Raw genomic sequence first — 24916 nt, forward strand, 5'->3', positions numbered from 1 at the left:
TAAAATCCGTTAAAAATTCTGTTAAAATCTTAAAAATATTGAATGTCGCTATTATATTAGGGTCTATATGACGACATGGACCTGCATAGATAACTTTCGTCATAAGCCATTACAATATTCAAATGCGAAACTTAGAAAAAACAATCGGTGAATAATGTAGCTAAAGTCATCCAAATAGCGAATATCGGGAGGAGCTGTTATATGATGGCTATATGCAGACGTGGACCTGTACAGACAATTTTTTGTCATTGGCTGTAGTATCCATTGAGAACTTCAAATATCGAATCTGAAATAGTTCCGGTAAATAATGTCTCTAAAATCATCAAAATACCGAATATAGGGAGGTACAGTTATATGGGGGTTATACGAAGACGTGGACCTGCACAGACAATTTTCTGCAATAGGCTGAAGTATCCATTACGAACTTCAAATACCAAATTTGAAACATATCCGGTGAATAATGTAGCTAAAATAATCAAAATACCGAAAATAGGGAGGTACCATTATATGGGGGATACATCAAATCGTAAACCTACATGACCAATTTTCAATACCAAAAGTCCTGCAGACATAATATACATTTGAGTAAAATTTTATCAACCTACTTCATTTCGTTCGTAAGCTAGAGTGATTTTCACAGAGGGACGGACATCGCAAAATCGACAAAGAATTTTAAGCTGATCTAGAATATATATACTTTGTGGGGTCTGAAATGTATATTTCGAGGTGTTACAAACGGAATGACAAACTTAATATACTCTCCACACTATGGTGGAGGGATAAAAATGGGACCCATATAGTTTGAAATATATTTCGCAATATTTAGGATAGAGCTTTGAAATGTGATCGAGAATCATGGGAACAGAAAATGGGTCATATCGGTTCAGTTTTGGAATAGTAAGGATAACTCCGTTTTCAAGATTTAATGTGTTAATTTTGCCAAATGTTGACATTTTGTGTTCCTGGTATGTAGAAATGCTATTTACAAAAATATATTGTATATATAATATCGGCCATAGATTCTTAAAGTCTTCTCTTCTCAAATGACAAATAATTTTGTGGAATATTTAAAATTACTACGATCTCGTTTAAAGGTAGTTTTTCCCCAGATTTAAGAAACCGTAGTTAAAAAAAAACAAGTAAGCAAAGGCTACAGTCGAGCGGGGCCGACCGTTGAATACCCTACAACACTATAATAAACGATACAGTTTATATAGGCGAGATACTCGAAAGAATTCCACAAGATATTGTGACAAATAATAAAAGAAAACCATCAGTTTTCGTTCTCTAATTTTCGAATAATAATTTGCTCATTTCCAATTTATTGGTAGATGTTGCACGTAAATGGTCTTCCTAGATCTGGACCCAATATTTCCCAAAGACCTATAATCTCTCAGAAGTGGCAAAAGATAAACATTTATTATTGGTTTTTGACTGAAACGCATCTATATGAAATACAGACATTTGACTATATTCTTCAACGAAATCAGCCTTAACGAAATAGTCAGAAGTGCGTCTTTCCTGTATTTGTGAATTCTCCAAAAAGACACTGGAATGGACATTTTCGTATTTTGTCTACAAAAGTTGACAAAACTATTCACACATTGAATATTTTTGGATGGCCATCCAAAACTGCTTGGCTTTTGCAATGTTCGGTAACCCCCATTCAAATGTGCGTGAGGGTCGGGTGATAATTACGACCTGCTGACAATTTTGCAGTTTTTTGGTCCATTTCAACCCCTGAATATATGGCGATCATCTCCAAAAAGAGTAGGCTTCTATTCTGACCCTCATCTTATCCCCATGCAAAATTTCGTAAGGATCGGGCCATAAATGCGATCTGTATATGATATCCTGATATCCTAACTACTTAGTTTTGTTAGCTGTAGAAATATTACCAAATGTTTAATTCAAAATGAAAATATGCCAAAAATATGACAAAATTGAAAAAATATGAGAAAATTTACAAAATCAATATTTTCATCTTTAGAGAAATATTTTTATGCGATTTTTTAGGGGTTTTTTCTTTTCTGCCAAGAGGCCATTCTAAATTAATGAGAACTGTCGAAATCAGTTCAGCCGTTCTCGACATAAAATAGATCTTTCAAGCGTATCTTCTTTGATAGACATATATATCGCACATATTTTGCTATATATTCGATTTGTTGGATCTTAACATCAATGTAAAGGTTAGAACTAACCTTGTCATGGCTTTGTGATTTCGCCGGGATTTAAAATATTCGCGGTTTAATGAAAAATTTTGAATTTTTTCAACACAAAAAAATATGGTCTATTTTACCCGCTAAATATTATCCGATGACCACCCAAATTGGTAGGCTTCTTCCCCGCCCTAAACTCTAGCTACATGCGAAATTCCTGTATAGCTTCTGCAAAATCCGACATTTTTTCAGTATTTGGTCCATTTCAACCCCTAAACATTTGGCGATCATCTCCAAAAGAAATAGGGTTCTATTCTGACCCCAGACCCACCTCTATTCTAAATTTCGTGAAGATCGGGCCATAATTGCGACCTGTAGAGTGATTACAAATTAACATGGACAGACGGACAGACGGACGGACGGACATACATAGCTAGATCGACTCAGCTCGGCGAGCTAGGAAGATCCATATATACTTTCCTATGTGGGAAACCAATATTTCGAGGTGTTACATAATTTTTGGCCCAATCAAACTTATAATACCCCCAACACATAGTGTTGTAGGGTATAAAACACAATATATTCCAAAATATAATAAAAATATTATTTTTATCTGCAATGTTGCCGAAGACACTATATACATAAAATGACACAGATTTCGAGGAATCTAAATTCGAAAATTTCCAAAAGTGTGTAAGAAGAGGGAAATTGTCCCCTGTATTTAGGTTATTTTGTGGTGTAAACTTTCAAAGCGTCATTACACGTGTTTTCTTATTTTAGCTCTATTTTCATTATTTACATGATTTTTCCTGTAATAATTGAAAAATTGAAATTTATCGCACAGTATTATCTATATATATAAATGAAAGTTGTGTTAGTTACTACGCTTATAACTTAAGAACCGCTGAACTGATTTTAATGATTCATACAAATTCGGAATTGTCTCCTATCCGAAAAGGATAATATACAAAAAAAAAATCACGTAAAAATGTGATATATTAACATTTTCATTTTGACTTTTGAAATGTACAATAGTAATGTTTTATTTTGCATGATTTTTTCCATTTTGACTTACTTTTTTCTAATGTACATTTGTAGTGTTTTTTATATTTTATTTTTGAATTCGAATATTAATATCAATTTATTTAATTGACTTAATTTCTTGAGAACTGAAATTGATGACGGGTTACATGGAAGTGAAGTACCGAATTATGTGGTGGCGAAACGGAATAGATGATATCGAAATAATTTAACGCGGTCACACCAAAGTTAGAAGATAATAACCTTTTCAAAATCGCTAAAAAAAATTACGAAAAAAGAGATCTCATTACAAAAATTCTCAAAACGGGAAAATATCGAAAAAAATGTCCAATGGAATTGAATTTTAAAATAAAAGTACATTCTATTGACAAACTTTGTCTTTAAACAGTTGCTGTAAAAAATCAGCGAACAAGTTGAAGATTTTTTTAATTTGTTATTATTCTTTTGTCATTTTTTTTTTCAATTTGTATTATCATATTGAATTCAGTGGATTTTTTGTGAACAAAATAAAGAATAATTTTTCACTATATACAATTTTTCACCAAAAAATGAAATAAGTGCGAAATACGATTGTAACTAACATCTACCTTTCAACTCCAGGGCCTACATCGTGCTTCAGCTGGAAGATGCGCAGACATTTAAACAAACAAAAATGACCGAAAAAGACTAATGGGGCTCATTTCAAAGCGTGGACCTACTTCTTTCATGTGACAATAATCCGTCCAATGAGAGCTCAAAATGCAAAAATTTTTGGGACTACAATCAGTAAAGTACCAAATATAAAGGGTGCAAAATAGTAGAGCGAATGGGACTTTTAATAAGAAAAGTATTTCTATCCTTCCAAAAATTCTTCCCGAACATTTAAGATACCTTAAATCGCTTTTGCATGACCTGCAATATGATATATGATATCGATCATAAATAACCATTGTATGATTTATGCTATTTTTGGAGTCTTCGTCATTTTCTTCTATTTTTGGCCCTTATTTGGCATCTTTGTTTCTAAACGAGTAGAAAATTCTCGGAGTAGGGCCCATATTGGTCTTGACCACTAAAAAATTGTATTTATGCTACCCTGGCGTAAGGAACCATCGTACAGATAATTGCCACATAGAAATTTATTTATGTAAAGTCCCCACATTGGAGTATCCCAAGTCCACTTTCACATCTAATGTGTGGTCAGAAAAGAAAATTTTGTATTCTATTGAATTTGTAACCCTCAAGAGAATATTGGTTGGGAACGTAGAAATAGATGTACATCCCAAATCAAATATATTGTGAAAAACAAGAACAAATTATAAATATAAGAAAGTAGCACGGGACCGAATATTTGTTGAATCGTCATTGAATTATACTATGATGAAAAATATGGACTTTATGGCGTCTCCAATTTACAATTTAAATGACAAATAAAAAAATCGTACACAAAAATTTCAACATATCTACAAATTTTAGAATTTTCTCCATGTAATAGTACCCCCACAAGTCCACCTTTTGGCGGACTTATGAGAACTCTAATGCACAATCTGAGGTGTTAATGGGTTTAAAAAAGTAATTAACTTTGACTATTCTTAAATCATTCAGCCCTCAATTATGAGGTGTACAAAATACAGTAAATTCCAAATTACTGCTCATTTGACTAAAAACTAAAAATTAATCGACCAGTACATGAACACTTATAACAGTCATATCTTTGAATAATTATGCTTTGACAAATATGCATAATAGACTAAAACTACGGGCCGGCAACGCGGACAGGGTCAGCTAGTATTTCATAAATTAGCATTTTTACGTAGTATGTTTTTTAAAATTATTGGGAGTGCTTGAAAATATGCTATAAAAAGTATAAATATAAAATTTGAAAATGTCTCTTTCTCTTCCTCCCTATGCCTCTTTACTAAAATAGGTACGAAAATACTATTACCCAAATACGCAAAGTCTGTATCATAAAGAAACACAAATAAAAGCAATGAACATTTTTCAATATTATCAAGTTCTTACTTATGGTTTGTTCCAGAACTGCTAGAATGTAAAAGTTTTTACAACGATAGCCGATTTTCCCTTTAAGATATCGAAAAAAAAATGCATAAATAGTAGATTCTGGAACATAGCCTTAATTTGTTTTACCAATTATAACTAAATAAAACGTCATTTAACTGCAAGAACGTCAAAAAATTGCTGGGATAATCGATTTCCCCTTTATGATATCGAAAAAAATTGCAAAACTGGTAGGTTCTTGCAGGCTCTGGAACAGATCAAAAGGTACAAGCCATGATAAAGAATACAGGTATATACATTAACGCTTGGATACAATTTTAAAGAAAAAACCAGTAAAGAAAGTCTTAAAGCCGGGCGGGGCCGACTTTATGATACCCTACACCACTTTGCTAATTTAGTAGAGCTCGGCATAACAATTAAAAGTTTTTATACGAGAATTCAATCATACACGCCATGAATATAATTATAATTTAAAGTTCAAAGGACTAAATATGCCGAAGCATTTGTATCTTTTAAATTCGGACTCGTATTGCCCATTTGGTGCAAAATTAATTTGAAATCGGATAAAGATATATATGGGAGCTATATCCAAATCGGAACCGATCTCTATAAAATTTTGCAAAGATATCTCTAAACTGTATTTGATATATTTCCCTGAACATTGTTGTTACGGAGTTCATATTACGGCTGTGGGTAACAAATATAACAAATCGGATGGACAGTATATATATCTGAATCGATCAAATTTGACATACTAGCTTCTAGACTCAATTCGGTCGTAAGTGTCAAATTCCATCCCATTTGGGCAAATATTACACGTTTGGTGCACAATCAAAGGTAAATCGGACGAAGTTATATATGGAAGCTATATCCAAATCTGAACCGATCTCGATAAAATTTAGCAAATTTATTTCTGAGCTGTATTTGATATATTTCCCCGAATATTGTTGTTACAGAGTGCATATTACGGCTGTGGAGGACAAAAATAACAAATCGGATGAACAATATATATGGGAGCTATAGCTATATCTGAACCGATTTCGATCAAATTTGGCATACTTATTTTCAGGTCTAATTTGGTTGTCGGTGCAAAATTCTATTCGGGTATTACACGTTTAGTGCACAATAAAAGGCAAATCGGACGAAGATATATATGGGCGCTATATCTAAATTTTGACCGATTATCTCCAATTTCATAGGATTCGTCCTTGGGCCAAACAAATGATTTGTGCAAAATTTCATCTGGATAGGTAATAAATGGACAGACGGACGGACAGACGGACATGCATAAATCGACTCAGAATGTGATTCTATGCAGATCATGAAAAGAAACTACGTATCTATCTCGTTTCCTTTTGCCTGTTACAAACAAATGCACAAAGACTTTAATCGGAAAATACATCTCAAAATAAAAAAGCATGCAACAAAATCTTGAAAATTTTCCCAAAAAATAGTCATTGAAAATTTATATAATTAGTTGAGTCTAAACTTTTATTTGTCTATGAAACTTTGAATTTATGCATTTACATTTATACCAATAAATACTTATGCAAGAAGAACCTGCAAGAATCTACTAGCTTTTCAATTTTTTCGATATCATAAAGGAAAATCGGATATTGTAGTTAAACGTTACAGTTCTCAACGGACCAATGTTAAATTTTTGTGTTGAAAAACGTGTCCCAAGTATTCAGATTTATGATTAACGCTTTTATTCTCAAAATTAACAACTAGATTTGTATTAGACATGTCGACTTTTCGTATCTAAAGATTTCTATCAATAATATTTACAAATATAAATTATATGAATTTGAGATGAAATTGACCAATTGTGGGAATAACTACGACACATATATATGCGGCCGATATGTGTGTTTGTATTTTTTATTGGATAAATATTCTAATTTATTTGTATTCGATGAAAATCTTTCTACAGTTTATCGAGAGCATGTTTAAATATCGGTTGTAATGGACGAAAACATGTTGCCCCCAATCAGATATCAGTTTACATTCGTTTTATTTTTGCATGATCAAATTATTCGAAAAGGAATGAATATAAAAGTAGAACACCGCTTCGTTGGAAATTAGTTCAAATTTATTGTGTTTTCGTTAAGCGTATCGACCGACAATAGAACGCAAAAAGGGGGCAGTGTTGAAATAGTTTCAATTAACACTTTTTAACATTGCAAAAAGTGTTAAAAAAATGCATTTTTGCAAACATCTGTTTATTTGTTTAAGTCTCATTGCGATCGCTTATGTAAGTAAATATTACATGGAAGGGAATTCCATTTTATTCAAGAGGATACAATTTTAAAAAAATGCAAATGTCAGTTTGAGAAAGTTAATTAATTAAGCAATTCTAAAATCTCCTCAATGCAAATGTAAATTCGGTATAAGGCAAGGCTAGGCAAAGAGTATCCCTTGGGATATCTGTGTGTTCACCAACACAATTGAAAAAAATAAATTGTTTTGAATTTTATGTCAAATTGGTTTTGGTAGAATATTTAGTTTTATTCGAGCAGTCGATGAGGAAGGTGCTGTCGGATATTTTTATGACTACACCGTAAGAAATATTGGAGCACAAATATATCTTACTACATATTCGGAACAAATATTTCCGAATTTGTAAAAATTATAAATTTTAAGATTTATCTTTTTTAATTGAATTCTATTTGACAAAATTTACATACTAATTCATATGTTAGGAATAGAAATTTATTTCATATTGTTAGACAAATTTATTGTCCTTACAAATTAATGGACATTTTCATATCCTTTGATTTCTATGAAATTATATGTACGTTCTTAGTCAATATTAGGGAAAATAACAGGATGTGGACCCTACGCAGGATATGCGTTTCCGACATAAAATTTTTTCCGACATAAAAATTTTTCAGCATAAAATTTTACAACTATTTGCGTACTATATAACTATCAGCCTGTGGTAATCGGTATTAATTTTTAAAGGATCAACTTAGATGGTTAGGATGTTAAGTCCGAAATTATTATTGGTGTTTAATAAATTTTTTTTAAAATTTTTTTAATAAAAATTATATAAATTTTTTAAAAATGTCAACTTTTATATTTTTTTATTTTAAAATGAATCATAATTGAAATAACTGCAAATATATCTCCGAATTGTCTGATCAAAATATTAATTTTTAACAACGAAGTTGCTTTTACAACGGTAAATTTTAAATTGAAAATTTAAAGATAACCAATTATTTCTCACTCTGTAAAGAGAGGCAAAAAACACTTGCAATATATTGTTATTTCAAAACACATACAATCACAAAAAAATCTTGAGGCTCTCTGCCTAGCCCTGGTATAAGGTTAAACAGTTAATATAAAATAATCAAAATAGAGCAATACAAAACTTATGTGACCAGATACATACTGAAAATGGTATCAATGTGTGTAAAGACTTGTGAAAGTGTGTGAAATTTTAATATCGGGTCAAAAATTATGTCCTTGACTTTGAAATCAAATAAGATCTTTAAAATACATAATATCAGTCGGTTAAAACTGGTATTCCTAGCGATGGTTACGTGGCCATACATTGATGAGCAGTATGTATACCGAAGTATTGCGGTAACGCATCTCCGAAATATCGTATTGCTTTATTTTGGAATTTATTTCGTCTATATATACTATACAAAACAACAGGACTCATCTGGCGATTGGAAAATTCCATTTTGTCGTAAAAACCCAGAAAAGCAAAATACTAATTTTGCGTATAGCAAGAGAAATCTTGGGTCTAAATTCACCTCGTTGTGATTTTATTGAATTGGAATTGCTTTAAAAATCGTTACTTTCCTCTGTATTCCAAGAGAATATTTTAAATTTTCAACAATTACGGGGAAACCACAGTGTCAGATCTTATGCAGTGAGAACTTACAAAGTTGTCTCGATGGGCAACAGCTTTAGGTCCAACCAAACAATGACAGAATTGGCACTGGTCACACGTAGCGCAAGCCAGATCAATTCGTTCCAGCAGTCGTGGATGGAGTGTCCTTTAAGCTCTCTCTTTATATCTACACAATTTTGGAGCGTAAACAAGTAAAAAAACTGTAAGTTCGGCCGGGCCGAACGATTTTGGCAATTTTCAAAAAAATAAAATCCATTATATTAGGGTCAATACGACAACGTAGACCTGCATAGGCAACCTTTGTCATAAGTCAACACAATAGTCAAATGCGAAATCGGTGAAGAATGTTTAAATCATCAAAGTACCGGATATAGAAAGGTACCATTATATGGGGCCTATACCGAAACGTGGACCTGCACAGACAGTTTTCTGTCCTGTAGCCTGTAGTATTCATGACGAACTTCAAATACCAATTTTGAGACAATTCCGGTGAATAATGTCGCTAAAATCATCAAAACACCGAATATCAGGAGATGCCGTTATATGGGAGGCTATACGAAGACGTGGACCTGTCATAGGCTGTAGCATCCATTACGAACTTCGAGTACCAAATTTGAAGCAATTTCGGTGAATAATGTCGCTAAAATCATCAAAATGCGGAACGTCGGAGGGTACCGTTATATGATGGTTATACGAAGACGTGAACCTGCATTTACAATTTTCTGCCATAGACTGTAGTATCCATGACGAACTTCAAATACCAAAATTTGAAACTTTTCCGGTGAATAACGTCGCTTAAATCGCCAAAATGATAATATTCATTTTAATAAAATTTTATCAACCTACTTCATTTCGTTCGGAAGCTGGAGCGGTTTTCACAGACGGACGGACATCGCTATATCGACATAAAATTTGATGCTCATCAAGAATATATATACTTTGTGGGGTCTAGAATGTATATTTCGAAGTGTTACAAACGGAATGATAAACTTAAATAGCTCGAAACTCTCAAGCTTACAGTGAGCAGCTTTAATCCTAACCGCGGCCGCATCAAAAAATACACCTTAAACATAGCATTTGTTGAACTTAGTACCAGGCCGCTGCATACTACACGACAGGATTATGCCAGCTTTCTTGGCTTTCTAAGAGTTTAATTAACCTTCAACCCTTATAAACGGAACATCGATTACATATCACCAACCATGACAGAACTGAGATACTGATTCCAAGCAGAGATGAATTGAACGGAGCAACTTACCACTAATCGGTCTCCGATATATACAGAAGGATCAAAGATGGAAACAGGTCCGGGCGCCGGAGTATAGAAATATACAGAACAGTGTTTTGAAGAAGAGATCATGAACTGATTAAAATTATGGAGAATGAAATAACTGAACCGGTGACTATTTATGTAGATAGTCAAGCGGCTCTTATGCAAGCCACGCACGATACTACTGGAGAGGTTGTATTCAAGATTGAATCGTTTGCAGGCCGGTTGTACAAACTTGTATCTCAGTTGTACAAAAAATAAAATCAAATTGTACCAACCGATTGTAACGTTTGTGGGCATGTTGCACACAAAATCTACGAAAAGTGAAGTTGTACAAAGAGGTTGTACACAAAGTTGTATCGTTAATGGCCGAAGCATACAACTTCGCTACCCTTCAAGTTGTACCAACCAATCTTTTACATTCAATTTCTGTGCAGTTCTGAGGTATAGAACAGCTTTGGGAAATCTGCACACCGGCTTTGCTGGGTATCTGGTCATTTTAATATTGAACGGAATAAAAAAGTTGATGGATTGGCAATGATGGGCTTGCAGTCGACATAAATAGTCGTCGACATGTTATAACTCCTCTTCGTCATATTCATTCTCCAGGGAGAAAGGCAAAGTGTGCTGGTACACCGAACTACGGTGTAAGGTATCAAAACAAATCTGGGCAGATATATCCTCGCGTAGAACCCAGCCTCTATTAACCATGAATAATTCAACGTTACGGATATCAATAGGGATACAAACAGGCCACCAAATCATCCCATCAAATACGTCCAAATGGGATAACTCTAACGTTGAATACTGTAGGCTGTATGAGGATGAGGGAGAAAATAAAACGATTGAACTTCTATGTCATTGTCCTGCTCTATCAACACGGATCCCTTCGTCATCGCTAATTTCACAAAACGGCTTTGGCGTCGGAGTTAAAACTAAAGATCTTTCACCTTTAATCTCTCTCTCAAAAAATTTTATACCCTCCACGATAGTATGGAGGGTATATTAAGTTTGTCATTCCGTTTGTAACACCTCGAAATATACATTTTAGACCCCACAAAGTATATATCTTCTTTATCAGCAAAAAATTCTATGTCGATTAAGCAATGTCCGCCCGACTGTGGAAAACACACCAGCTTCCGAACGAATTGCAGAAGATTGATAAAATAAAAAATACTCAAATGTATGTTATGTCTGCAGGACTTTTGGTATTGAAAATGGGACATGTAGGTCCACGTTTTGGTATAGCCCCCATATAACGGTACCTCCCGATATTCGGTATTTTGATTATTTTAGCTACATTATTCACCGGAATTGTTTCAAATTTGGTATTTAAAGTTCGTAATAGATACTACAGGCTTAAGACAGAAAATTGTCTGTGCCGGTCCACGTCTTCGTATAGTCCCCATATAACGGTAACTCCCAAAATTCCGTATTTTCATGATTTGAGCGACATTATTCAACGGAATTGTTTCAAAATTGGTTCGTAATGGATATAACAGCCTATGACAGAAAATTGTCTGTGTCGGTCCACGTCTTCGTATAGCCCCCATATAATGGTATTCGGTGTTTGTTTGATTTTAGCTACATTATTACCGTTTTTTTTTTTTAAGTTTCGCATTTGAATATTTTAATGGCTTATGACAAATATTACCTATGCAGGTCCATGTCGTCGTATAGACCCTAATATAACAGCTACATTCGGAATTTTTGTGATTTTAGCAAAATTTTTTAAGGACTTTATTTTATTTATTTATTTTATTTATTTTTTTTTTTTTTTTAAATTGCTAATTTTGTTCCAAATGGTGTAGAGTATTCAAAGTTCGGCCCGGCTGAACTAACAGATTTCTTACTTGTTCGTTCTTGCTATTCTTTTTCATGCAGGATGATCACAATGGACCCAAAGGTCTCCAAGTGAGGTAGTTACAATTTCAATTGTAAATATTTGTCAGACCTTAGTAATTGGCTTTTGTATCATGAGTTTATATCTTACATTGGGCAAATTATGGCAAAGTTTAACCCTAACAACGAAGAAAAATTCGATGAAGAAATCTATGATAATTTAATTTTTACTCAATGTTTTACTATGTTTTGAACTATGAAATATATTTTCAGGCCGATGACGATGATGACGACATTGGTATGACCTCTGAGGAATTAATCGATGCCCTAGAACCTTTCGGTGAAAATTGTGACCCCAAACCGGACAGAGGTACATAAATGTGCTATTTATTTTATTCACCCGAATAAGTTAAAATCGAACATTTTCAGAACACATTAGGCAATTGATTAAGAACGACGAGAACCCCCATCAAAGCTCGAAGTGTTTCAGACATTGTCTCATGCATGAATTTGAATTGGTAAATATGGATATGCAAATAACTTGTAATTACACTGTTCCAGAACTGCAAGAATGTACAAGTTTTTACTAAGATAACCGATTTTCGCTTTACGATGACTAGAAAAAAAATTAAAAGCTAGTTAATTCTTGCAGTTCGGGAAAAGAGCAAATGAATACCTCTATTTAGAACTCATTAACAACTTTACTCATTAATTTATTTATATATTAATTTAATTTATTTGTCACTACACCGACGTAATTTGAAACATTTTAATTGTTATTTAAGTATTCCATTTGCATTTATTGTATTCCGTTTGAAATTCTTTTTTCTTTTCCTTGAATTTTCGTTTTTGATGTGTCTATATTTGTAATTCGAAAAAATATAAAAAATCTTTTCTTTAATAAAAAATAGGAAAATTCGAATGGAACTGTTTCATCATTTAATAGTTTAATTGTATTCCATTTTGGCCCATAACCTTCCTATTACTTCAATTATTTAATATTTTTCCACTATTTTCAAAAGATTGCTGAGGGCTCAACAACATTGGACGAGGAAAAAACTGTCGATATGCTTTCTATGATGTACACCGATGGCAAGGATGACTTGGAAGAAATTGTGAAAATCTGCAACATAGAAAACGAGGGAATAGCAGAGAAGTAAGTATATCACCTCACTTAGGAGACATAACGATTTTATTTCAAAAAATAATTCTAGATGTGAAAATGCCCACAGCCATGGCATGTGCATTTTGAGAGAGCTGAGACAGCGTAATTACAAAATTCCACAACCAGGAAAATAAAAACCATTACTTATCGCTGACCTCTAACCAGACTACCTGATATAGATCTTGAATACTGACTGGCCCCATAAATTTGTATATTCTTATGTAATTATAAACTAATATTCATATATTCAAAGCAGATTTATCATACGGTGCCTTTAGAAGCATTTACTTATGTGCATATATATTACATTTTTTTCCGTTATTTATATAAACATTAGAGTAGGAAATTATTCCAATATTTTCTACAAAATAAATTTACTTAGAAATGGTGTGGTTACAATTGGAAAGCATTTTCATTTTACTTTTGGAGTCGATATAACCAAGTCTGCAATGCTAACGGGTATCTATCAAGCTAAAATTGCAAATAAAACACGATCTCATAATTCCAAATCCAAAATTAATTGATTTATTCAAATTCAAGTTCGAAACGTAGTTGACAAATGTTTTTGTATACATAACATCGTATATATAACAAGAAAGCATAGCAGTGCGGGGCCGACAATATGATACCCTACGACACTACAATATGTTAGAAGCGCCTTTATGTCTAAAGCCAATTTGGAAGATTTCGATTTCGCTGCCCAGATATTACCCTTAGCATTTTTACCAGGGACATTTGTCCAATATTTACGCACTCCGTCGCGCAATGGTCATCCAAAACGCTAGAACTCTTCCCAGTCCTGAACTCTCTTCTCAAGCGTGTCGATTGGTTTCAATTGTGTGATCAGGAAATTTTTTCTGTTTTTGGTTCATTTGAAACCCCTAAATATTTTGCGGTCATCTCCAAAAGCAATAAATTTAGACTCATATATATGATTTGCTTGTCTACGATATGTGGCTATATTCGTCAACGAAATCAGCATAAAAAGCCAGAAGTTCGCCTTTTTTATGTATTTTGGATATCGCCTGTAATTTATTTTCGGTAGAATAGTATGTATTTTTTTTACACAACCTAAACCCTAACTTCATGCGAGATTTCGTGTCGTTTGTTTCGTTTCTATTTGTGACGTTTATAACGGCTGCAAAATCAGGAACACGTTTAGTTGTTTATCCATTTCAACCCCTAAATATATTGCGGACATCTTTGAAAACAATAGGCCTATCCCTTCTGAGAAAAAGCCTAAACTTGTGAAAATTTTCGTGAGGATCGGACGATAATTGCAATCTGTATATAATAACCCCAACCTGTGTTGTAAGGTGTAAAAATATTACAAAATATTCACTTCAATATTATAAGTCAAATTGAAAAAATCGCATGCGAAAAATTAAAAAATTTCACAAAATACTACAAAATCTATATTAACATCATTACTGGCATCTTTTTATGCGATTTTTTAGTTTTTTCTTTTATGGCAAGAGAGCATTCTGAATTGACAAAATTTATCAAAATCGTAAGGTATAAAAACGAATGCCAAAGCACTTTTACATTGAGATGTTGTCAAATGTACAATTTTTTTCGATCGTTCCCAACGCCTCACTTTCCCGCCCCTGCCGACCGAGAGGGACACATCCCCATAACGTAGGGAGCACGTACACCCCATAGTCCGGATTATAGGGGGTTAGTAGACTTGGGAAACCGGCTACATTAGAACATCAGCCGGTTTAACAATTAAAAAGAATTAAAGTATCTAAACTAAACTACAAATATTAAATCACAGAAACTAAGTCTACTATTAACTATTTTATAAACTAAGAACGTAGGATAGAGTTTTTTATGACATGCAAGGATTCACACAAAGAAATCGTGTTGTATGTTTTCTTTGAATTTATTATAATCAGCACATAAACTTCGGAGAGGATTATTTATTTCATAGTTCGATTTTGCTAATGTTAGTTTCAGTGGTATGTAATAACGCGTATTTCGCGAGGGGACATTGAATTTAATTTCACCAGTTAAAAACTCAGAATCAATTTGACAACGCAAAAGTTTGATGATAAAAATACATCTAAGCATTAATCTCCTTTTTTCTAGTGTAGGAAGATCGATAAGTTTAAGCCGATTCTCATAAGGTGGGAGAAGTTCATTTGAATTCCATCCTAAACCTCTCAGAGCAAACAAAAGAAATTGAACCTGTACAGACTCTATCTTTTTTGAATATATTTTATAGAAAGGATTCCAAATTATGCAGCCATATTCTAAAGTAGGTCGAACAAGGCTGATAAATAAGCGTTTGGTTACAAAGGATCGTCGAATTCCTTTGACCAACGTTTTATAAATCCTAGTAAAGACTTTGCTTTATTAACACAAGACTCAATATGTAAATTGAAACGTAATTTATTGTCTAATATGACACCAAGATCAAGAAATGAGTCAACATTATCCAATTTGTAAGAACCTACGAAATAGTTGTATTTCATATGCTGAGATCTATATAAGGACAATTTTTTTACATTTTTTGAAAAAAAAGTTGTAAACTTATATTATATTTCGTATACATTTAGTACGAATTTCCGAAAGTCTGGATTACATGTTATTTGATTACAACATTTCAAGGTTCCATGTGTTCGAATACCCCGATATTACATGTTTAATATTTATTAACTTTTACGACTTTTTCATTATATCCAGCTCCATTCGTTCTCCAAAAACAATTGTACCAAATTTTGTAGCCAAACCTAATTCTCATAAAAATTTCGAGATTTTACCTATATTATGGAATATTTAAATCCGTTAATTCTGTTAAAATCTTAAAAATACCGAATGTGGCTGTTATATTAGGGTCTATACGACAACATGGACCTGCATAGGTAACATTTGCCATAAGCCATTACAATATTCAAATGAGAAACTAAAAAAATCGGTGATAATGTAGATAAAATCATCAAAATACCGAATATCGGGAGTTACCCTTATATGGGGGCTATACAAAGACGTGGACCTGCACAGACAATCTCCTGTCATGGGCCGTAGCATCCATTACATATATCAAATACCAAATTTGAAACAATCCCGGTGAAAGGTGTCGCTAAAATGATCAAAATACAGAATATCAAGGATACCGTTATATGGGGGCTATACGAAGACGTGGACCTGCACAGACAATTTTCTGTCTTAGGCTGAAACAATCCCGGTGAAAGGTGTCGCTAAAATGATCAAAATACAGAATATCAAGGATACCGTTATATGGGGGCTATACGAAGGCGTGGACCTGCACAGACAATTTTCTGTCTTAGGCTGTAGTATCCATTACGAACTTCAAATACTAAATTGAAATTAATTCCGGTGAATAATGTCGCTAAAATCATCAAAATATCGAATATCGGGAGGTACCGTTGTATGGGGGCTATACGAAGACGTGGACCTGCACAGACAATCTCCTGTCATGGGCCGTAGCATCCATTACGTATATCAAATACCAAATTTGAAACAATCCCGGTGAAAGGTGTCGCTAAAATGTTCAAAATACAGAGTATCAAGGATACCGTTATATGGGGGCTATACCAAAACGTGGACCTACACGGGCCATTTTCAATACCAAAAGTCCTGCAGATATAATATACATTTGAGTAGAATGTTATCAACCCACATCATTTCGTTCGGAAGCTAGAGTGAGTTCCACAAACGGACAGACAAAGAATCATATTTGTATTATATATATATATATATATATTTGTCTTTGTATTATCATTACTGGCATCTTTTTATGCGACTTTTTAGTTTTTTCTTTTATGTCAAGAGAGCATTTTGAATTGACAAAATTTATCAAAATCGTAAGGTATAAAAACGAATGCCAAAGCACTTTTATATTGAGATGTTGTCAAATGTACAATTTTATATATATATATATATATATAGAGCTGGACCCAAACCATCTTCTAATTCTCTGTCGTAATCTTCCTTTGTTTTGACATAGTTAAGTTGTCTGTTTTCTTCCAGTGTCCATCGTAATGGGGGTTTCATCGAATCTTCGATTTCTTCATCGATGTCCAAGTCTGTGTTATTTCGACTCCGGGTTGCTAAAAGCTTCATTGCTGATAACATACACATATCCACATCACAGCACAATGTCTTCATATGGGTTGGAAAGTATTTGTGGTGAACCCTCAAGTACCGTCGTAACTGGTAATATGAATTTTTTACCAGTATCTTCCATGCCGCGACGTGTTTCACCTTTTCAAAGGCTGACGTCGAAGTTAATGACTGGAAATAGTCTACCAAAGTGGTAATATCTTCTTCCACTTTTTTATTCATTTTTAATTTAAATATTTTAAATAAGACTATTTGTCCTCTTTTCAAAACTTTTTTATATTGCCTTCTTGGCTTTTTTCGATTTTTTGATTTTTTCAGTTGGGACTTTGATGTCCTCTTTTCCAAAATTGTATATTTTTATGTGGGATTGTTATTGTCCTCTTTTTTTAATTTGCCCGTGGGTCTTTTTTTAAATATATATATATTTTTTAAATTTTGCCTTTATGGCTCTTTATAATTTTATCCCTCAATTGATTTTTACTGGTAGCTATTCTCCTCTTTTTTGAAGAATAGCTACTTCTGCTTGTAGTGAGTCTCTTACCACTGGTGGGGGAAAACTCCTACTATTTTCTTCTAAAAGTCGCTAGATCCTTTCACTTTGACAAAAGTGAAGGCTCGAATGACCAATAAGTGAGAAGAGAAAACCGACCTAATGGTTTGGCTGTAAATTCAATTCTGATTTTATTTAAGAAATATGTTCCTTACGTACTACTGAAACTAATCTAACTTAACCTAGTCGCAGCCACACAATTGTTCTTATCTATTCTAATATTGAATGGAGAAAATTGCTGCAAAGGGCTGCTTGTAATTTCATTCAAGTGGTCTTGTGCATCTACTGAGCGCATCGATATCTGTGCCTGTGGGTCATAACCTTTATTATCTCACACATTATCGTATGCGTCAGCGCACAAGATCACTGAATTCTTCATATGTGATATTTTATGACGGCTGGGAAATATTTAATTTTAGACCATTTATTTTTATTTTCCCAGCGCCTCAATCGCACTCAAAAGTATGTACTAAGTATTTTGTACAATCAGGATTTAACCAGTGTTACTTTAGAAACGTGGAAATGTATCTCAGTTGAGACAATGCTGATTAAATGTAAAGGAATTAGGGCTTACATTTACGAACTCCACTCGATGACAAATGTCAATTCCATGGCGTATATGTCAAATAATATCTATCCACTGCATTTATGAATACGATTTACGTGACATATTCGCTAGGGAATTGTCATTTGAAATCGAGTGGATATTCTATTCTTAATATTCGGGGTAAGCAATAAATCCTGATAATGTGGATTAATAGTATTGTTAGTAATGTTACGCGGACGCAATACACATTCCTTAGGGGACATATTTGGTACAAGATCTCAAATGTACCTTGGAAAAATATTTTTATATCGCTTCAGATTTGGTTATAGGTTTCGAAGAAATTGCTTCCTATTCCGCATGTTTCGTACACAAAGCCCATTTGTGGGAACATATAAATTGACTATTGAACACACTTTTACTAAGTAAATGGAGTGGATGAGTGGATTGTATAATTGTATATATATATATATATATATATATATATATATATATATATATATATATATATATATATATATATATATATATATATATATATATATATATATATATATATATGTATATATATATATATATATATATATATATATATATATATATATATATATGTATATATATATATATATATATATATATATATATATATATATATATATATATATATATATATATATATATATATATATATATATATATATATATATATATATATATATATATCTATATCTATAAAAGAGGAAATGTTTGTACGTTTGTTTGTTTGTTTGTTTGTTTGTTTGTAATTTATGGACTCGAAAACTGCTGAATAGATTTTTCTGAAAATTTCCATATATACTGCAACATCGCCTGAAAGTAACATAGGCTATATACATTTTTGAATTTCCACTTGGAACTGGAGATATAGCATCAGAATCGGAGGTACCTCCCAAAAATTTAGATTTTATATGCACATATCTATTGATCGGTTAAAGATATAGTCTCCAAATTTGGAATGTGTAACGGAATTTGGAACAAAAATAAGTTTGCTAAATTATATTGTAATCGGTTCAGATTTTGATATAGCTCCCATATATATTTTCGACCGATTTCGTTCATTTGATGCCTAAAACACAATATGAATGTTCGATTCCAATGAAATTTGGAATATGTGACGGGATTTGATCCGAAAATAAATTTGTCAAATTATATTGAAATCGGTTCAGATTTGGATATAGCTCCCATATATATTTTCGGCCGATTTCAAACATTTGATGCACCAAACACGCTATGTATCCCCAATTTCAATGAAATTTGAAACGTGTGATAGATTTTATCTAAAAAAATTTATTTCCCAAATTATATTGAAATCGGTTCAGATTTGGATATAGCTCCCATATACATTTTCGGCCGATTTCATGTATTTGGTGGACCAAACAAGATATGTATGTCCAAATTTAATGAAATTTAAAATAAGTAACGGAATCGGAAGCAAAAATGAATTTTTCAAATTATATTGAAATCGGTTCAGATTTGGATATAGCTCCCATATATATTATCCGCCGATTTCACATATTTGATGCACATTTGACAAATTATATTCAAATACGCTCAGATGTGATTATAGCTCCATATATATACTCAGCCGATTTCACATATTTGATGCACCCAAAGCGAGAGAGACTAAATCTGGCACCAGCAAAAATTGCCAAATTATATTGAAATCAGTTGAGGTTTAGATATAGCTAACATATATATTTCGGCCGATTTCATACATATTATGCACCAAACACGATATATATGACCGATTCCAATGAAATTCAGAATGTGTGGCGGAATTTTGTTATAATAATAAATGTGATAAATTAATTGGAAATTAGTTAAGATTTGGATATAGCTCCCATATATATATTCTCGGCCGATTTCACATATTTGACGCACCAATTTCAATTAAATATGAAAGGTGTGGCGGAGTTTGGTGTAAAAGTAATTTTTTTTAAATTATATTTAAATCGGATCAGATTGGGATATGATTTTAATAAGAACCATTGACCCACAACGCCTTAGGCTAACACTAAAAAACAACAGAACAATTTATTTGAAATACGCTTATTACGGCGAAGTATGTTGCTATCTCGAATTCACTACTTGCAATAGAAATGCCACTCTACTTAAAAAAATTGCAGTTTCCTGCACGCTTGGTATTTGCTATGAAATAAATAAATCCAAAGGACAAACCCTTCGTGTATGCATGTCATGTTACTGCTTTTGTAATGATTTTGTTTATTAACGCATTAAATTAGTGCAATATTTTTTTTAATTTTTAAATTTGTTTTTCTTTATCCAACATATATTCGTAAATAAAATTTTGAATGCATATAAAATCAAAAGGGGTAGCGAAGCGCACCGGGTTCAGCTAGTATATATATATATATATATATATATATATATATATAATTGTTTGGTGCATAAAATAAATAAAATCGACCGATATATATAGGAGCTGGACCCAAAGCTGAACTGATTTCAAAATAATTTGGCAAATTTATTTTTGTACAAAATTTCGTCTCTGTCCGAATTTCATTGGCATTGGATATACATATCATGCTTCTACATAATTTGACAAAATTGCGTTTGCTCCACATTCCGTAGTGCACTCTACATTTGAAGACTATATTTGCAATCAATCAAATGACATGTGCATATAAAAACTAATTTTTTTTAAAATACCTCTGATTCTGATGCTATATCTTCCGTTCCAAGGGGAATTTAAAAAATTTATATAATCTTTGTTACTTTCAGGCTATGCTGTAGTTTATTTGGAAATTTTCAGGAAAATCTGTTCAGCAGTTTTTAGGTCTATAAATTACAAACAAAGAAACAATCAAGCGTACGTATTTTCCTTTTTTATAAATATAGATGAAGACATATTTTCATGATATACAGTTACAGAGTTGAACATAAGATCCACAGGGAATGGAAAAAACTCATCCACTCCATTTACTTAGTAAAAGTGTGTTCAATAGCCAATTTATATGTTCCCACAAATGGGCTTTGTGTACGAAACATGCGGAATAGGAAGCAATTTCTTCGAAACCTATAACCAAATCTGAAGCGATATAAAAATATTTTTCCAAGGCACATTTGAGATCTTGTACCAAATATGTCCCCTAAGGAATGTGTATTGCGTCCGCGTAACATTACTAAGAATACTATTAATCCACATTATCAGGATTTATTGCTTACCCCGAATATTAAGAATATAATATCCACTCGATTTCAAATGACAATTCCCTAGCGAATATGTCACGTAAATCGTATTCATAAATGCAGTGGATAGATATTATTTGACATATACGCCATGGAATTGACATTTGTCATCGAGTGGAGTTCGTAAATGTAAGCCCTAATTCCTTTACATTTAATCAGCATTGTCTCAACTGAGATACATTTCCACGTTTCTAAAGTAACACTGGTTAAATCCTGATTGTACAAAATACTTAGTACATACTTTTGAGTGCGATTGAGGCGCTGGGAAAATAAAAATAAATGGTCTAAAATTAAATATTTCCCAGCCGCCATAAAATATCACATATGAAGAATTCAGTGATCTTGTGCGCTGACGCATACGATAATGTGTGAGATAATAAAGGTTATGACCCACAGGCACAGATATCGATGCGCTCAGTAGATGCACAAGACCACTTGAATGAAATTACAAGCAGCCCTTTGCAGCAATTTTCTCCATTCAATATTAGAATAGATAAGAACAATTGTGTGGCTGCGACTAGGTTAAGTTAGATTAGTTTCAGTAGTACGTAAGGAACACATTTCTTAAATAAAATCAGAATTGAATTTACAGCCAAACCATTAGGTCGGTTTTCTCTTCTCACTTATTGGTCATTCGAGCCTTCACTTTTGTCAAAGTGAAAGGATCTAGCGACTTTTAGAAGAAAATAGTAGGAGTTTTCCCCCACCAGTGGTAAGAGACTCACTACAAGCAGAAGTAGCTATTCTTCAAAAAAGAGGAGAATAGCTACCAGTAAAAATCAATTGAGGGATAAAATTATAAAGAGCCATAAAGGCAAAATTTAAAAAATATATATATTTAAAAAAAGACCCACGGGCAAATTAAAAAAAAGAGGACAATAACAATCCCACATAAAAATATACAATTTTGGAAAAGAGGACATCAAAGTCCCAACTGAAAAAATCAAAAAATCGAAAAAAGCCAAGAAGGCAATATAAAAAAGTTTTGAAAAGAGGACAAATAGTCTTATCTAAAACATTTAAATTAAAAATGAATAAAAAAGTGGAAGAAGATATTACCACTTTGGTAGACTATTTCCAGTCATTAACTTCGACGTCAGCCTTTGAAAAGGTGAAACACGTCGCGGCATGGAAGGTACTGGTAGAAAATTCATATTACCAGTTACGACGGTACTTGAGGGTTCACCACAAATACTTTCCAACCCATATGAAGACATTGTGCTGTGATGTGGATATGTGTATGTTATCAGCAATGAAGCTTTTAGCAACCCGGAGTCGCAATAATACAGACTTGGACATCGATGAAGAAATCGAAGATTCGATGAAACCCCCATTACGATGGACACTCTCGCTGAAATGTGACTATTTAATTTGGGAAGAGCAAGTGGAAGAAAACAGACAACTTAACTATGTCGAAACAAAGGAAGATTACGACAGAGAATTAGAAGATGGTTTGCACGAACAAACGCAAGCCTATGAAAATAATTTACAATCTCTGCAGGGACAAGCAATCGAATTGCGTTCTTAACTAACAATCGAAGTGGAAAAAAGTGAAATGATATTGAGAAATGCGAAGGCCCACGAAAAATATCTGCTCGCCAAATCTGAAGAAAGCCGGCGAGCCAAAGATGAACAATTCGAAGAAAAACGTCGTGTTCAGAAAGATCAAGTGCGACATCTGAAAATGAAGTTAGAGAAAGTCAATGAAAAATTGGCTAGCTCGGAAAGAGCGCGGCAAGTCTTTGAAGCTGAGAGAGATGACATGTCTAAACAAGTGGAAAATTTAAGAATAAAACATGATGCTGCTCAACTAAAGCAGATTCCTTGCTTAGAAGTAAATATTGTGAAATTGTTCCCGCCGGCAAGTCCTCATTTTGAGGAACGGAAAGAAGAAGAATCCGCCCTGAGCAATGAAGCACTCGGTGAAGAACGAATGGATTCACGTGCAGAAGGCCCCAACATGTTCGGCGGATACGGGGATGTTGATTACGACAACGATTCAAGAAGAAAAGAAAACATAGCAGAAGAGGAAAAAGAAGGAATGCCTCTACGTACAGAAGGTCCATTCATTTCCAACGAATATGAAAAAGAATACAACGAAGAAATGGGTAAAGCCGAACAAAGTTCCCTGGTTCCGGTTCTTGAACGTATTGCCTTAGAAAAACCAATAGCAAATCATCGATGGCCGTAAAAACAGAACACGACAAAGCAGAGCGTACCATGGAGCCAATGGTAATCCTTTCCGACGTGAATGATGGCGGTCTGCATCGATGGACTATGAATGCGGTATGGAGAATGAAGCCGGCAGATAAAGGTGGTGGCATTGGAAAGAAGGATTGGGCAAAGAAATGGAGTCGTTTCCTGGAAGCAGTTACTTAATTGAATATTTATATTGTTTAAGCATATATAGTTAGTTTTTTTTTAATATTTTTATATTTAAATATTTTATAGTATACATTTATTCAACTTTATAAAAATACAGTCCACTATTAACATACGCATTTAAGCCGCCCGGGAGAATGTACAAAATACTTTGTACATACTTTTGAGTGCGATTGAGGCGCTGGGAAAATGTAGCAATAAAAAATAAATGTTCTAAAATTAAATATTTCCCAGCCGCCATAAAATATCACATGTGAAGAATTCAGTGATCTTTTGCGCTGACGCATACGATAATGTGTGAGATAATAAAGGTTATGACCCACAGGCACAGATGCGTTCAGTAGATTCACAAGACCACTTGAATGATATGTCAAGCAGCCCTGCAATGTTCTCCATTAGAATAGATAAGAACAATTGTGTGGTTGCGACTAGGTTAAGTTAGATTAGTTTCAGTAGTACGTAAGGAACATATTTTAGAAATAAAATTAGAATTGAAACAACAGCCTAACCATTCGGTGGGTTTTCTCTTCTCATTCACTGATAATGGGGCTTAATCCGAATAAAACTTTGTATTTGAACACGCTATAAGAAACAATAAATTCTAATTTTGAAACACAAAAAGAATTCCTAAGTCAAGATTGAGAATTCATCGTTTTTAATGACTAACCCAATACCAAGCTATTCCGTGTTAATTCATCTGTTAAATGACACACCAATACAATATCATTTGTGACGAGGCAGAACAATCAAAATTCGTTTACA

The 24916-nt window shown here is 33.2% G+C and overlaps 1 protein-coding gene across 1 annotated transcript; it reads left to right on the forward strand.

Moving 5' to 3' along the window:
- Nucleotides 1-7292: 7292 nt before the first annotated feature.
- On the forward strand, nt 7293-13739 carry LOC131800832 (uncharacterized). Its single transcript, XM_059118585.1, has 5 exons — nt 7293-7452; nt 12449-12545; nt 12605-12693; nt 13198-13331; nt 13390-13739. The coding sequence occupies exons 1-5, from the start codon at nt 7399-7401 to the stop codon at nt 13472-13474; spliced, it is 459 nt and encodes a 152-aa protein (XP_058974568.1). The 5' UTR covers nt 7293-7398; the 3' UTR covers nt 13475-13739.
- Nucleotides 13740-24916: the final 11177 nt, after the last annotated feature.

This window comes from Musca domestica, unplaced genomic scaffold (assembly GCF_030504385.1).
Source record: "Musca domestica strain aabys unplaced genomic scaffold, Musca_domestica.polishedcontigs.V.1.1 13, whole genome shotgun sequence".
Classification (NCBI taxonomy): domain Eukaryota; kingdom Metazoa; phylum Arthropoda; class Insecta; order Diptera; family Muscidae; genus Musca; species Musca domestica.